General features: G+C 46.8%; 1 protein-coding gene across 1 annotated transcript in view; it reads right to left on the reverse strand.

Moving 5' to 3' along the window:
• The window catches only part of CMPK1 (cytidine/uridine monophosphate kinase 1), a 69,680-nt gene extending 53,754 nt beyond the window's left edge, over positions 1-15,926 (reverse strand). Inside the window, exon 1 of the mRNA XM_085602677.1 lies at positions 15,697-15,926. Within this exon, the coding sequence (XP_085458803.1) occupies positions 15,697-15,840 (144 nt within the window). The 5' untranslated portion in view covers positions 15,841-15,926. The remainder of the gene's footprint in view (positions 1-15,696) is intronic.
• Between the last annotated feature and the right edge of the window lie 981 nt (positions 15,927-16,907).

The raw sequence follows: 16,907 nt of genomic DNA on the forward strand, positions 1-16,907 counted from the left end.
GGAGTGGACATACTCCAGTACACAGAAGAATTAGCGCAGGTTAAAAGAGGTGTTTCTGGCCAGCACAAGTCCATTTTGATCTGGATGAACCAGTTGGGGATTAAAGGGGCCCAACAGTCCGGTAATATCTTACCAAGTATTTTGTAGCCTGCATTGATGAGTGCTAATGGTCAGTAGGATTCCAGCGCCTTAAATAAGTAGTGCTTTAAGTAGTGTGGGTGGAAGACAGGCAGCTGACATTGCCTCATTGTATACAGTTTTCAAACGTGTGGCAAGAAGTGAAGCATAGACCTTTTAGAAATCAGGTAGTAGCCCATCAGGGCCCGGAATCTCACCCATGGCAAGAACACAGATAGCCTCCTTAATCTCAAGGAGTGCGAGGTCTCCCTTAAATTCCTCCCTCCATTCAGGCCACACTATGGAGAGGGTCACACTGGGCAAGGAGGACTCAACCTCCTCCACAGTTGCAACAATCGCTGAAGTGTATAGGGAAATGTAGGGACTTGTAAATGCAGAGTGTATGCCCATTTGCGTATGTTTGAGTTCCCGTGACTCTGCACATATGGCCAATATGGGTCGTTGTGGCTGCTCTTGCCTGATAAAGCAAATAGCGCTCCCACTTTATCCACCTCAGAGTGTGTCTTTGTGGAATGTGGCACATAATTATGGAAGAGCAGTCTCTCCAATGCTGTGTGCTCGCGCCTCGCCTGGTTGAGGTGCTCTGTGCCCTCTGCTGAAGATTGCACTTGTCTCTCATATTGGAGCAGTTTCCGTTCCACCTGAGAGACGTCCCGGTCAATCTGGTGTCATATGACGCTACCCAAGCAGTGTCCCGTGGTCACCACCTTTAAGGCGTCCCATTTGATTAGCCGTGAAGTGCCAGTGCCTGCATTTATGTCAAAATATTCTGTTATAATATCGTTAATGGAATCCCTGAAGGGAGGGTTTTTCAACGCTGCCACTTTTAAGTACCACGTTGAGATGGGAGGAGGGTCATACCCCCAGCACATGTGCAGATGTTGGGGATTATGGTCAGAGTGTGTCCTGTTAAGGTAATCTATGTAAGTAACGTGGGGAAATAGGTCTGGCGTGCTAACAAGGCGATCTATATGGACATGGAGGTCGTGAACATACGAGGAGGACAAGTAAACTCTTGTAAAGGCATTGCGCTGGCGCCAAATATCAAACGAGTTCCAGTGACATAGCTAGCCAGATAAAGCAGGCATGTTCGAGTTTAGCGTTGGTGCAGGAGAGAGGGGGGAAGAAATTATGCAAATCAACACAGCATCCAAGAACGCTGCTTGCTCTGAGTTAGGTGCATAGAAGGTTCCAAGTAGGATACGGCGATCCTCAGGCTGGCCCTCCAAGAAGACCAAATGACAATCTGTAACTGTGGCGTCTACAACAAAGGGGGCCCAGGCCTTTAGCCACAGCAAGACCCCATGAGCATATGTAGAAAAGTTAGTAGAGTATACCTGAACCCTTCAGAGTTTCAGGAACCTTACGGCCTCTATGTGGGTGAGGTGTGATAACTGCAGGAACGCTGTGTGTGTCGTACTTAGATGCAAGTAATAATACACTGCATATCGACGGGAGGTACCAGTGCCAGGTGGTTTAACAGTAGCCAGCGCTTTTGTTGACACCTGCAGAGGCGCTGTGACTAAGGAGTATGGCTTAAGTACGTTGGTGGGTAGGTGAGCACAATTGGCCAACACCACAAGTAAAAGACAAAATCACACAACAGTCCCCAGAGCCAGCTGCATGGGTACAGTCTGTAAGGAAGGAAACCAGATAATCGCTACCCCAAAAGTGGCGCCCAGGGGCAGGTGAGAATTAGGTGCAACGGCAGGCAGGGAGAAAAGTCACCATTTCAAGGGCACAGAGCAGGAGCGCTCCCCATCGCCGCAGTCACAGTGTGGGACAACAGAGGGTGGCCCGCACCCATTGGGCCTGCCAGGCATGTCCCGCACAGTGCATGCAGCGTGTCGGTAACAGCCCACACACCCCACAATAAAGTAAAAGAAGAGAGGAATTCCTTTGGTAACCACATTATTTGGGGAGAGTTTATGATAATGCTGTACAATAGCACACCCATCTCCAAGGCTGCGATCGCCAAGTACAGTTCAATACACTGGCTGTTCCCCGGGCCAAGGGGAGCAGTGCTGGATCTGCTGTAAAAACAAACAAAAAAAAGCATATATAAAACAGCAGTAACAAATCAAGAGAAAAGGCAACCATAGGAGCATAACATCCCCAGCGCAACTTAAAGGATATCTTCTGCTTTTGAGGGGTTACACTGGGCGGTGTATTGGAGCCAAGCGGGAGAAAGCAGGACGTCAAGAAGACCTCAGCACTGGTAGATTTGGAGCAGTCACTATCAGAGGATGGAATACGGTCCCAAAACGCCACAGCTGTCTGTAGCGCTATCCTCCTCTACTGAATGATTTGCTCCAGATCAGACAAGAGTGACGTCTGAGAGGCAGCCAGTGAACATCGCTCTGTACACCACAGGAGGCTCCTACTGGAGGGCCCCAAGGAAGTAGTCCATGGTTGAAATAGGGCGGCGGTCCCAGTGCAGTGCTGCTCTGCCCAGTCCCAGGTCTTACTAGGATCCATGAAGAAGTGCGACATGCCGTCTACTAGAACCTGAAGCCGAGCTGGAAAGGGGAGTGAGTACTTAATGTTGGATTCCTGCAATCTGCGTTTGACAGCAAGGAAAAAGCTCCGCTGTCATTGGACTGCCAACATACAATCCAGGAGGAGCATTACTCGCACACTGTCCATCAACAGGTTGTCTAGCTTCCGAGCCTCTCACATTATAAGGTCAAGATCTTTGTAATGCAGAAGTCGGACCACAAACGCCGGAGAGGGAGGCCTCTGTACTGGCACTCAGTGTGCTCCTTCAATCGAGATGAGAGGCGAGAGGTCGGAAGAGGTGATAAAGCTGCTGAACCATAGCTCCAGGTAGGACACAGCGCCTTGGCCTTTCTCGAGCAGGCCCACTACACATTATTTATGCAGGAGCAGCCCTCAGCGTTCTCCGCTTTCTCCTCCAATATACGGACCAGGTAACGCAGTGTGTGCAGCTGAGACTGCACATCTTGTGTCTGTGGTTGGAGTCGCAAGAAATTGTTCTGCAGTATGAACTTTGAGCTTTCGATGATCGCCCGCAGTAGAGCAAGGTTTGTCGCCACAGAGTCAATTTTGTTCTCCAGTGACACACAGGACTTTTCTATGGCCGCCAAGATGGTCTAGTTTGTTCTCAACAGAAGTGGGCCCAGTAGAGTTCCGATTGATCAATTACACTTGGAGCAAGCAAGGGCAGCGCAGAGGGACACAAAGGTGTAGATTGAGCTCCAGTTCGAAGACACCCCATAGCTGCTAGAGGAGCAGTACCACCATCCACCGGGGAGTAGAAGCATGGCAAAAGGAAAGGGATAGTTTGTGAGCGCGAAGTGGTGCTGCAGTTCCACGCAGCACAAGCAGCCTAGCAGACAGGTCAGACCATAGGTAAACTGCTAACCACTGCTGTGGCCAATCCAGGAGCTGCAGGTCGACCAGTGCTCCCTAGGGAGTGGGAGAGGTCGGGCAGGGTTGCAATCCCCAGTGAGATTCCCAGCAGCAGGACAACCACATGTCAGCAAGGGGGGCTCAAAGAAGGTGTGGCCAGTATGGTGAGGCTCAAAGGTGCATAACGCTTGCATCAAGGTGCAAGGAAACCAGATGGCAGAGCCGCCGGGACCCGCAGACCACGCAGGACAGACCCACTAGCGGGGGGAGTCAGGATTCACACAGCAGAGGACTCAAAATAGGTGAACTCCTCCGGCAAGACGCAGGGCCTCCTCAAGCTAGATCCGCCACAGCGTGACCCAGTCAAATAGTCACATCTTCTTGCTCGGTCACCGCCAGGAGCTAGGTGAACTTCAATGGCCTTGCAGGTGCTAGGTGAACTTTAACGGCCTTGCTCTAACCATGCTTGAGCTGTCTCCAATATCAATGACTCCCCGTCTCAATTTGTTTGGTCAGCGTTACCTGCACTTGTGCATCCCAGTGTGACTCCGGACGACACCCCCCACTGCCTCAGCGCCCCAGTACATTGTTGCAGGTAGGTCTGGCCACGTGATCTCAGCCCCCAGGTCAGGGCTTTTCATGGGCATGTCTCCCATCGAGTTAGTCACATGTCCTCAATTAGGTGTCTGGTCAATGTATTGCGTTGTACTGGGTTGTCAGTCGCCGTACACAGAGTCCAGCCTGGTGTGGTCAGGAGTGCATTGTACTGCATTCTGTCTGTGCCAGGGAGTGCTCCCCCCACCCTCCAAATAAGGGGCTTGGGTACTATGTGGGTGGATCCTCCAGCTCCTGCCACCTCTAGTACCAGGTTAGTGTGCCAACAATAAAGGCCCAGCCCGCCCAGTGCCCGAGGATGCTGTCACTGCCTCCAATTGCAAGTTCGGTGGACGAGGATGTTGCAGGCCACAAGCACCCCACAGGGTCTAGGCAAGGGGCCGTCAGGGAGCCCCGTTTTGTTCCATGGAGGTCACTATGAGTCTCCCTCGGTTTGTTTAGGGCTTCAGGGTCAGGGGGCGGAGCCCGCATTGTTCAGGGCTTTGGTCCTAACGAATGCAAGGCTGAGGGAAGTCGGCCCGCCCGTTGCATCAGCTCCACTCAAGGACACTGCTGGTGCCCCGGCGGTCTCCCACCAGACAAATGGTGGGGATCCCACACTTACCGGCAGAGCACCAAGCCCCCTTCGCGGACAGGCTTCAGCATGCCGCAAGTCAGTCTGAGCAAGGTCGAGAGATTCGTCTATCTCCTCTGCTGCCCAGGTCATTGCTTCTGTTGTCCAGAGAATGGCTTCCAGCTGGGGTGGAGGGCCAATGGCAGCCAGCACCAGGAGGATTCCCCCAGATAACGGGGTTATAGTGCAGAGCACCATTAGAGATCGTCCGCCATCTTGGCTCTACAAGTCACGCAGCCATTATAATTGAACATAATATATATTGTGCAGACTACAATTAACAAAAGATAGTTAACTTTCACCTTTGTTTAGGCAAGAATTTGAAGCTTAGATTTAAAAACAAAGGAAGTGGTTCCAAGTGATATCAAATAGTTAACGAGAGTAAGGTTGAAGGGGTCTATGATTTTACATGAAATCCTGGAGTCAAAACTCCTATTACTTGCAGGTAACAACCATTCTGTATGCCCTCCATGGGCACCTCCTACAGCAGTGTATTGACAACTGAGTTTTGGTACAGCCACGCATAAAAATACCTTTCCTTATGTTAGGTTATGTTTAACTTATAGAGCGCACAGCTACTCAAAGTGTCTCGGCGCTTGCCCCAAAAAAGAAAAGTAGACTGCAGACAGATCAGAAGCTAAAAGAGCAACGTTTTGAGTTTTTTTCTGAAAAAGCTGTGGGTCCTGAATGCCCCGGAGTGCCAACGGTAGCCCGTTCCAGCTCAAGCCGGCTTTACGGACAAATGAGCTCCCGACAAGCCTCTGGCCCTTATCCCATTCCTTCAAGCTCTCTCCCCTTTACTCATTACCTACTACAATCCTTCCAAAAAAAACCCGTTATTATAAAAAAAAAATTAAAACAGCAGCCCTTCCCTTATAACTTTTGCCTTTCCCACACACTGCCCAAAATAGTTTTATTATTACCATTTAAGAAACATCTATTACCTGGTGCCCTACTACTGTCCACACCCCTCTCTGGGCCTTCGATCCCCCCTTCCAGCCCTTGTGTCACACTCACTGCTGTTAATTCAGAGAGCAGCTTTGGGTGATTTGCTGCAAACGTAGACCAATTACTTGTTAGTGCTGCTAGTAATGGAAATGGTGACTGGCAACACCAGAGTGCCACCTCCATTTCCCTGCCCATCACGAGTCAGCGGAGACCCTGAAGAAGAAGGCGAGCGAGAAAGCTAATCATCATTCACTATTCCATTGCTTTGCTCTGGCCCCTGAGCCCAGGGCAGCTACCACTTTCTGGAGATACATCAGCAGCGAAAGGAACAAGTTACTTACCTTAGGTGACGTTTTGTTTTTACTGTCGGATGTGGAAGTGGATGTAAAAGATGTGAATAACCAAATTTAGAATCTGGCACTTACGCTATGCAAAATGTTCATGTAAAGTTGGAAACGAAGGGAGCATTCTTCATTTTCTAGACAACTCGATTAAACAAGGAGAAACAACAGCAACTTGATCAGTTTACGCTCATGTAGGAACTGGAGTGCTGAAACCTGGTGAGAACTCCCAAACGCAGATTTTTGCCACTTTATGTAGCATTACCACATTAAAATAGGGTCCTTTTTAGGCCAAGCCTGGGCAGCGCATGCACTGCTCTGTGATACATGCTATATTGGAGTATGTACATGAAGCCCCGCCCATATTTGTCATAGGCTTGTGTCATTGTCCTTCGTAAATGTTGGCTTCTGATTAGTTAACATTCTTAGTCTCTTAGTACCGCCTTGTCTTCCTTCATTTGTAACCTCCAATGAGGACTGGCCTTTTTACTTCAGTTGTTACATGAGTTTCTCTTACTGCAGGAGGGTCTCATGCGCTGTTGTGACCACCCTCTTGCTTAACTCGTAGCAAACGGGGAGCTCTTGGGGCCATGAGAGACAGAAGGGGGCAACTCAGCGATGCATTTTCACACACACTCAAGGGGACCCCCTGCAGTGTGGCTGATGGTCGTGCGCACGTTCACGCACACTCAAGGGGACCTCTTGCAGTGCAGCTCCTGGTTGTGTGCACGTTCACGCGCACTCAAGCAACGCAGTAGTGCTGGGCTCGGCCAAAGCTGACGTGCTCCTCTGCTGTCCTTCAACAGTGCAGCCGTACACAGATATGCTCCTCCAGGTCAGCCGGGGAGGGGGTGATGTGGTCATGGGTCACATGGTCCACGCACACTTGTGCCAATCCTGCTGTTTCAAGAATCTCTGATGGCAATTGTGGTACTTCGTAGTTACTGATCTTCCCCAGCACTGCGTGATCTTGTGCAACATAAACTGCCAGATGTGGTTATAAGGTTTCATTGCGCCAGACTGTTTCAATGCTTCTTTACTTTAGAGCTTCCACTGACACTTTGAGATTCTCTGCAGATCAGGGGACGAGAACCCAACGCGATCACAGGTTCGGTGACTTAGCTTCAGGGGACCAGGGTCACAAGAACTCCCCAGATGGCAGATCCTTTCATGGACCCCAGGGGTCCAACATTCAGTCCGCCTGCACAGCTTCTTATACCGTCCTCTTCTAGGCAGCCTTTTTCACGCAAGGCACCCCCAGACTTTCCTTCACACAGGGCACCTCCAGTTACCTCTAGGATGTCAGGCCGCTCCCTCTTTCAGGGTGCCTGAAGGCAGCATTCCGGGACAGGATGCACTCATACCAGATTCCCAATAGGTCTCATCTGCTAGAGTTTAAGCTATTGGCATTGTAAACGACAATGCCTTTTATTTATGTTTTGAAAAACAAAACATAAATAAAAGGCATTGTCACTTACAATGTCAATAGCTCAAACTCGCGTAAATGCGAGACCTATTGCACTGCAGATGCTTGTTCAATGTTGCAAGAAAGCAGAAGTAACTTGTACTTTGCTTTTTTATTATACAGTTCTGGCCATCCAACAATGCCTAAGGAAACACAATAAAACAACAATCTGACACATGGCAAACTCCACTCGACAAGTGACTACTGATTTAAAAAGAAGACTGTATACAATAAACGGCCGCACACACAAGTGCGCAAATGTCCCCTGGTAGTAGTTGGAACCACGATTACCCAAGTGCAGCCAGTGGCTCACAAAACCTGTACTTTCAAATGCTTCTACTCTACAGCTGTAAGAATGTAGGAGATTCCAGGAATTTCCCCAGGAGGATATCCTTGTGTTAAGAAAGCTAATAACGTCCCGGAATAGCTCTGCAGGTGCACCTGGGCAGTTTGCTTAGCTTAACAAATAGCAGGCAGTGCACAGAAGCAATACTAGCAGGTGAAAGTGCGCGGCCAAAGTGCACGCAAAGCTAAATCAATACTCTCCACGCCAGTGCCAGCCACTGCACAGTTCCCACATAACCTCCCCAAAAGTCACAGCTTTAGTTTCCTACAGAAAATATATGTCATCCTTTTTCTAGGTTGGTTTTCCTCTTTTGAAAACTTTAAAACTGAGTAATATAACCTTGTCACCGGAAATAGGCAAGTTGACAGGTACAGTCATGCAGATTTCCAGAGTGCAGTGCTGGATAATAAATGGATACCGTTTGCTCCGTTGTTGCAACCACCTGCTCGCGAGTGTCAGGTCTGGGAGGGACAGGTGGCCAACGACAGTCAGGTTTAGGGTTAGGATATACCGAGGGCTAGGCCTGGAACTTCGGGGACACAAGCAGGAAGAAAAAGTCAAATGGCCTTACAAGAAACACAAGTGGCCATCAGTCTGAGGGCACATGATGGAAAAAGATCACTTCACCCAAGGCTGCAAAAATGCTTGCACCTGTGTGGGCCAGGGTCAAACACCCAGGATTCAGTTAAAACGGGCTTGAAGGCTGGGAGATTCACTCCGGAGGATGCCTCTTATAGTATACAGAGTAAGCTGCCGACACGTGGGGTCCGACACTGTCCCTGCTTCACTAGGTCACCTTGGCTTACCCACCCTTGGCAGACACCCCCTTCTTTAAACCAAATGACACTTCTGCAATCGCCCTAACAATGAAAGCCTCCAGAATGAAGGCTTGTCCAGCTCGGACCCTCGGCCGGCACACCTATCGATGCACCATGTTCCTGTGTTATCAGCACAGGCTTCGCTCTCTCACTCCAAATGCGCTCAGCCAACAACCTCCTGGGCCAGCTCGGGCAGGCGGTCACAATGCACCTATCGCGCGATCTGCTCAAATGAAAACAAAATCATATGGCACAGGATTGTCAGGATTTCCGTAAGAGAGCATTTCTGCATATCTTTATTGCTGGGGTCATGGTTAAAAAAAAAAAAAGAAAAACACAGCGAGCCCCCTCTAACTCGCAGGAGGCCAAATCCAAACGACCCCTGATCCCTAGCTCTGCAGCCAATATAAGTAACGATGGCAGGCGCATACGGAAAATTGAGGCGCTCAAAGCAGCATCAAATTTCTGCACCTAAAAAAATGGATAAAAGACAGCGGGTGACACCGATTCTTACATTCGCATCCAAGGCACAAATGTTAGTATTTAACGTTTTTTTAATGTTAATGCAATGCACAGCTGTTGTGGTCTTAATGAATTACGTTGCTCTTCCAAAGGGGGCCCGCAGGGCTCATCACATAATGCTCACATTTCTTTAGGTCAGAATAAATAATTAAAGAGGAAGAACCAGCAAAGAAACCGTGTCCCATTTGAAGCGGATTCACCAAAAGCGCACAGATTGGGAAGCAGTCAGATTTAGAATACCCAGGGTGTTATTACAGAAAGAAAATGAGTCGTACTGCAGCCACAAGAACCGTAGCTGAAACCGCTGTCCGCCCTCCGACATGTGTGTTTGGGTGTGGCCACCTAAACCCCCTCATTCTGGGCTCCATAAACTCAAAGGATTTAAAATAGCCTTTTCCCGACACGGATTACAAGTGCAGCTTGATCAGGAATACAAACTCAAAGACTAAATTGTGACTGTCACAGCCGTGGCTCGGAAGCCTCTGAACAGGCGCCTACTTATTAACTGCACGGTATATCTTGAATGAAACACTACATTTCAACCAGGAATTCGTATGATGTTTAGGTTGTGCGCGCCTGGTCTGCTCTGTGGTCTAGCACAGACTGGCAGCAGCAACCTGTGCATACAGTACTGTGGCAATCAGATGGGACGTGGATACCCTAAACCTCACAACTGCAATCCGTGACTTTCACCCAGGGTCGGACTGAGACAGTAATAGGCCCTAGCACCAAAATAAAAGGGGCCCGTATTTACAAATTGGGACAGTTTTGAACTTATACAGACACCACGCAGAACAAGTGTTTTGCAAGTCATGATAGACTGCGTGGACTTCAGCTTCCTGCTTTTATATCAAGAAAATCAACAGTACAAACCGGTTCAGCAGACTATGAAATAGGCCCACAAAAAGCCGAAAAACCGGCAGACACACTGACCGGTCAGAACAGCCCATCGGGCACTGCCTGGCTGCCCTATAGGCAAGTCCAAACCTCGTTACACCCAACAAACACCACAGGACAGAGCACAGCCTTCAGTGTGGACGTGTAAAATGGATTTTCCCAAATAGCCACCAAATGGAAACATAAGATGTAGCATCTGCATGACAAAGGAGCTAAACAACACTCATGAAGCATTCAAATACATTCCTCTTTTACTCAGCCAGCAGCAAAGTCAGCTGTGTATACAGCACTCTGCTGCCTATTGGCTAGGTTCGCACTATTAAAATATCATATACATACGTCTTGTGCCTCAATTTGAAGGCAGAACACTTTCATTAACGCTTTACTGGAAGATGGATGGTGCGTAACTGATCAGGCACACAGTGGTCAAGATTAGACTTTCAAAGCAATATTTGCCTAAATACACTGCGAGTATGTCACTGAAAATGTAGCGCCTAAAAAATCAGATGCACGATGGGTCTGCAGTTAAATGCTGCAATGGTCACATTCATGGCATCTCCCAAGACACACGGATGATCATCAACAATCTGTGACATGATGCAGGTCAGTCATACTTCGAAACCTTCACTAAATGTGATCATGCTGCTTGTGAATTTAAGAGCAACTTTTCAGATCTCATGGAAAGTGCAATAGGACTCAGTAATGTAGGAAGTAGATGCTTGCTAGTTTAAAACGATGCAAAGCACAGACCCCACCCCCTGCATGCATTTAGGACTACCTGAAGTCAACCAAAAACAAGCTCATGTACCAAACTAACTCAGAGAGGTGGGCACGGATAAAAACTGTACACAATCTGGAGCGTGGGAATGGGTTCATGCTGCATCAACTAATAAACATTCACATCCATTTTTCTTATGCGGGAATCCTGAACCCTGTTAAGTTGATGATTGAAAGCCGATGCAGTAAGGGCTAACAGACTGTGGCCATGTGGAATTTAAAAAAAAAAAAAAAACACACACACACAAAAACGGCCAACAACGTCAAACTATGTACTAAACAGATTACAATGCCTCTCTTACAAATTTCTAAATATTCCATGACAAGAGATCAGATTTAATTAACTGGTAATGAACATAGCCTATTCAGGTGCTAGCGAAAATCCTCCCACCACTCTAAATGCAGACCAGGTCTATTCAGCAATGCGATGAGTCACCCAGGCAAGATAGGGCACACCTCAACTCCCCTTCCCACCACCTCCAAGTGACTGTCTAGAGTGAATGCATATCACAGCTCCTGTCACTCAAACATCAGATGCCGAATACACAAACAGCCAGAGGCACACAGAAAGGTAAAGTAAGAAAATGCCCACTTTCTAAAAGTGGTATTTTCAAACACAGAAATTAAAAACCACCATTACCAAAAAGGTGCGAAAATGAATTCTGATTAATGAGAGCCTAAACTCCATGTTTCTATCTTTTTCCTGCTGCGAGTTACACATGTAAAATTGTTACAGTGCAGCCCCAATGATAAGCCTATGGGACAGATAGCCTTTCAATAGTGAAAAACGAAATACACAGTAGTTCGCTATCAGGACATGTCACACACACGACTGCATGTCCTATCTTTCACAAACACTGTGCCCTACCCATGGGGGTACCTTGGACCTACCTCAGGGGTGCCTTAAATGTCAGGAAAGGGTAGGTTTGGGCCAGGCAAGTGGGTGCACTGGCAGTTTACAACTGTGGGCACAGATACTACAGTGGTAGGTCTGAGACATATTTACAGGGTTACTCATGTGAGTGGCACAACCAGTGCTGCACGCCCACTAGTAGCATTTGATTTACAGGCCCTGGTACACACCTTTCAATTTACTAGGGACTTCCCAGTAAAGCAAATATTCCAATCATGGATAACCAATCATATCATATTTTAAACAGAGGGCATATGCACTTTAGCACTGATCAGCAGTGCTAAAGTGCCCAGAATCCTATAGCCAACAAAAACAGGGTCAGAAAAATAAGAGGCAAAATGTTTGGGGATAAACCTGTCAAAGGGGCAAGGTCTAACACTTAAAAGAACAATTTTTAGAGCGGCTTAACACCTTCATGACCACTAATAAATAATTAGCAAAAGTAAGTGATCTTGGAGCCCAACAAAGTTTACTCCTTGGGTTACAGCACTTCAGTGGTACACATTGGATGTGTAGCATGGTTTAACATAGGCATGTTGTGCCACTGTGATTGATCCTCAGTTTCTGTGGAAACAATTCAAACAGAAAAGCACAGATTTACATCTTAGTGGTGATGCACATGTGTGTACAAGACTAGTTTGATTTAAGGTATGCTAAATATAATAATAATAATAATATCCACATTTGTAAAGCGCGAACAATCACCCGTAAGGGTCTCTAGGCGCGGGGGACGGTCGGGAAGATTAAGCAAGCTATTGCCCAGAGTCACATGGTGCTGGGCTAATCTGCCGCAGGCCATCGAACCGTGATCCCCAGATTCCGGAGTCAGTCGCCCTGGCCGCGGCGCCACACCTCTTACTGAACTCCATTTGCCAAAACTATTTTCGGAAATATCTGAGCACAAAACATTGACCTTTGGTGATTAACTAAAGAAAGATCAAACCTTGCAGTAAATTAATTGCACACTTCACAGCCAGGAAACTTGGGTTCAAATTCCAGCTTCCCCGCTTGACTAAATTATGAGGAACAGAGCACATTGCTTTACTTGGCCATATATCATTTTCTGAACCAACCAATTTGAGAACACATTGAATTAACTAAATTCAGGAGTGGCACTACACAAAAACCTCACTTGTATATGGTTACTATGAAATAACATTGCTTCGCAATTCAATACAATATAAGCTATATAAACAGAAAACATGACAAACCGATAAGTGCTTGGAAACTTGGGATAATGACATCAGGGCATGGGGGTATTCTTGAATGTCCCATGTATAAAATAAGATTTACAATAAATGTCAAAGCAGTGATGTAACAATACATACTTGATACTTATAAATGTTTACACAAAAACAACGAGAGAGGAAGGGAACACAACACAACTACTCCCCTCAAGGGATAAATCTAAAAAAGCAACGAGAGCGGTGTGCCATATGCTCCCACCCTTCTCCCGGGATCTCAGAGGCTTCACACGGATATACCTCCGAAATAAACTCGTTCCTCTCCACCACCATAATAGCTGGCGGATTATTCACTATATATATTTTTCACACTTACAGTCCTCGGCAGGGTGAGCCTTAGCGCGCTCATACCGCCGGGACTCTGCACCCCCACTCTGGTCCTGACGAAAGCCTGTATACCATACATTAAGGCAGAAACATGTTGACCGCCACAGAGTGAATCCGGTCTTCTAATTTTTGACCCTCACTCTTCCTTTTTTAATATTTCCAATTAGCAAAACAAATAAAACTGCTTTTTTGACTCAATTGGAAGTTTTTAAATTCACTGTCACCTCACACGAACCCCGCTCCGCAGTAACCTGGCGTTGTAGCACACTGGGTTGGCATTCGGCCATACCCAGTGGAGCCCGATGATGAAGCATGTCACCAACCAGGTTGGCGAGTGAGGGCTTTATATAAAACCTAAAAAATCTATGTAGGTTTCTTTCCCCTAAACAACATAAAGTGTTGTTTTGAGTCAGCAGACTCGTGCTCCTTTGACCCTAAGAGGTTGTGTTTAAATCACACGGACTTCGTTGTTTTTTGAGACTTATAAATGTTTAACAAATGTTTTTTGTTTCAATTGATGAGAGTCTATCATATTTTTTCAGGAGATTAATTGTAACTTTATATGGCTCTGCGAGCCAAGTCAAACCCATGGTTCACTTCTGGCTTGGCTCTCCTCATAGCTGTCCCTGTCCCACCAAACGATTTAGGCTCACATTTACCAATATTTTGCGTTGTGGTTATACCACTTTTGCGCCATATAAACGCAAAATGGCTGAGATTCGCCAAGCCATGCAATTCAGATTTGCATGGCTTTGGGTAGTGGCTTTCTCAAAAGGTAGCTTAAGACAGTGCTGCCTTGCTTTACTTTGCTTCATAGAGGCATTCCATAGGTGGAGCACGGACGTTTCCATGGATATTGATACAATTCCAGATTTATTAAGGCAATTACTTCAAAATACGTCTTCCTGAACCGGGCGTAACGAGGTTCAATATGTGTGCTATCTTTCTAAAGCACACATAGAATGAGGAAAATACCTTTAAGGATTGTTTTGTGCAGGATGGTATGCCTTCCTGCACATAAACCTAACTGCCTATAACACAAGGCCAGGCCTGGCCCTAGTGGAATGGTGACTGCGTTGGCCTAGGCATCACACTGTGCCAGGGCTGGGAGACAGCAGAAATGTGCCACATCTTTTAACATATGGAATATATATGCTGCCTCCTTTTCACGCAGCTTTACTTACAGCCCTGTATTGTGTACATTTTTTTTTTAAATATGTCCCCGGCCTTAGTGTCTCCTATGCTCATTGTCGGCTTTTGTTTAGATAGCACACTGAAGGGAAAGAAAGTGGACACCCTCACATATGAACAAAATGAGGCCGCAGGGGGCCTTTTGTGTTCACAGAGCAGTTCCTCACTAAGTAGAGCAGTTCCTCACTAAGTACAGCAGATCAGTGACTGCCCCTGAATACAAACATCTCAGCATCACCCCCAACCATCTGACTCACACCCACCTTAGCTCCATTACGTTATTACTACATTGTTGGTTGATGGGGTGCTGGTGAGCGATAGAAGAGAATGAGCGAAAGAAGCGAGGGGACAAGGTAGAGAGCTAATGTGGTGTTAATATTAGCACCCACAGTGAGTAAATAAATGATTAAAAGCAATTTTAACTGTCAATTAAGCCGTGTGCGAACGACTGTCATGTGCATGACCCTCGGGGCTGATGGCTCAGGGTCCACCACTTAACATATGCGACCTGGACCAGGGTCACTCATGCCAAAAGCCAGCCCCTTGACTAAAATAACAACAAAAAAACAGGGCAAATCTCTCACGAGAAGCGATTATGCATGTTTGTGTTGAAGAGGGTGGAGCCGGAGTGCCGTAAGGCTAACAATCTGTAAAGAGAACTTAAAAAATATCCAAGGATAAGGATGAACACGAGATAACATACTAGAAACGGAAGTGGGCGGATAGGTCGTGAAAACATGCATTAGACGGTTTAGGTTAAACCCGGGAATAAAGGCGATGATAATCGAGGCGTGCATCGGAAACGGGGTGAGGGGGCTCAAATAATACGTGTCTTAAGACAGATGGAAAATATGTGTCTTATTGAAAAGATGGAGATATTGGTCTTATTCCTTAGAAATTTAAATAAAAAAAAAAGAGGCGCCGGGTATGGATGTTCTACGATCTACGTATAATAGAGGGGTAGCGGAGAGGTATGGGCTGGATAGCGAGGTGGGGTGCGATGCCCAACAATTAAGCCTTTAAATGAAAAGTCAGCCACAGCGGTTAGTAGGTGGGAAAGAGGCACTAGGCCCGGAGAAGTGCCTTTCTGGACGTCTGTGCCGCTCCACTGGGTGCCAGAGAATGGAACTGTCCTAGGATGGGGTGAAAAATGTACCTCTCAGACTCACCTCCACTATCTTCTCACACTGTGTGCCTTTGCCGGCACCGGGCCCGCCGAGGACGAACACCACCAAAGGCTTCATGACAGAGCTTATGACACAGCGAAGACTGGGAGGAATGCGGGACAGCGAGCCGAGGATACTGTACAACATGCAGAGGCTGGTGAAAGGCGGCGCAGGACACACCCGAGGCAGGGGCGGTACACCCGGCCTCAGTGGAACCAGGAAACCAGAACAGAAACCGGCAGGCAGGAGGGCTACTAACATAGAAGAAAGACTACCACGGATATCCTGATTCTAGTCTGACACCAGGTCGGAACTATGCAAAGTTAAAATAGGAAGTCTGATGCGAATATGTTATATTTCCGCTACTTGTTACTATGTGTCAACTCATATTTGTCAATACGCAGTATATGCAAGATAAATTCAAAATACAAATCAATCACTTGAAGATGGCCGCCGCCTTTCAAATGTTCATTAAAGAACCTTTCTCGGCCTCCTTCGAGTCAGCCATGTTGGGAAGTGGCGATTTTAAGCCACTCCCATAGAGCAACGTGTTGGGAATTCTGGCATTGCGTCATTGCAAAAAGAGCAATAATTTCACTTTAGAAATCGAACGAGGGTTTCCTAATCAATATTATAAATTCATGTGAGTTTCCAGATGTTTTTAAAGTGAGCGCGTGGTATAAAAAGCTCTTACACTGGAGCCAGAGCTCGATTTTACATCTTTATTCACATGATAATTGGAAAGGGAATCGTTCGCCAATGGAATTCGCTTTGATAAATATAAAACAAATCAAATATAATTGCTTTCATCTTTGACACAGCCATAGCACTTGCTCAGGCATCAGCCTTAGCCACGTGGAAAAACGAAGACGTCACCATCGATACAAGCCGCCAAGTTCTAAACAAATAATAAGAAAAAAGAAAATAGACCGCTATTTTTCTAAATTGATTGTGACGGCGGGGGCTTCAGTGTTGGCTCAGTCGGCACATCTTATAGAAGAAAACAGTTGTGTCTGCAAAGGAGTGTAGGAATCAGATAGGACACGTATCCTTCTTTAAATGAACAGGACACCTATGATCCAAGTGTAACTTCTTTATTATCAAACCCACAGCAACCATATAACAGCAACAGAATGCCCCTAACATTCCATGATGTTCCTCAATGTATACTGAGAACTTGGAATGCAAGCTTGTGATCTAATACATTCTACATA

This window comes from Triturus cristatus, chromosome 4_2 (assembly GCF_964204655.1).
Source record: "Triturus cristatus chromosome 4_2, aTriCri1.1, whole genome shotgun sequence".
NCBI classification, from domain to species: domain Eukaryota; kingdom Metazoa; phylum Chordata; class Amphibia; order Caudata; family Salamandridae; genus Triturus; species Triturus cristatus.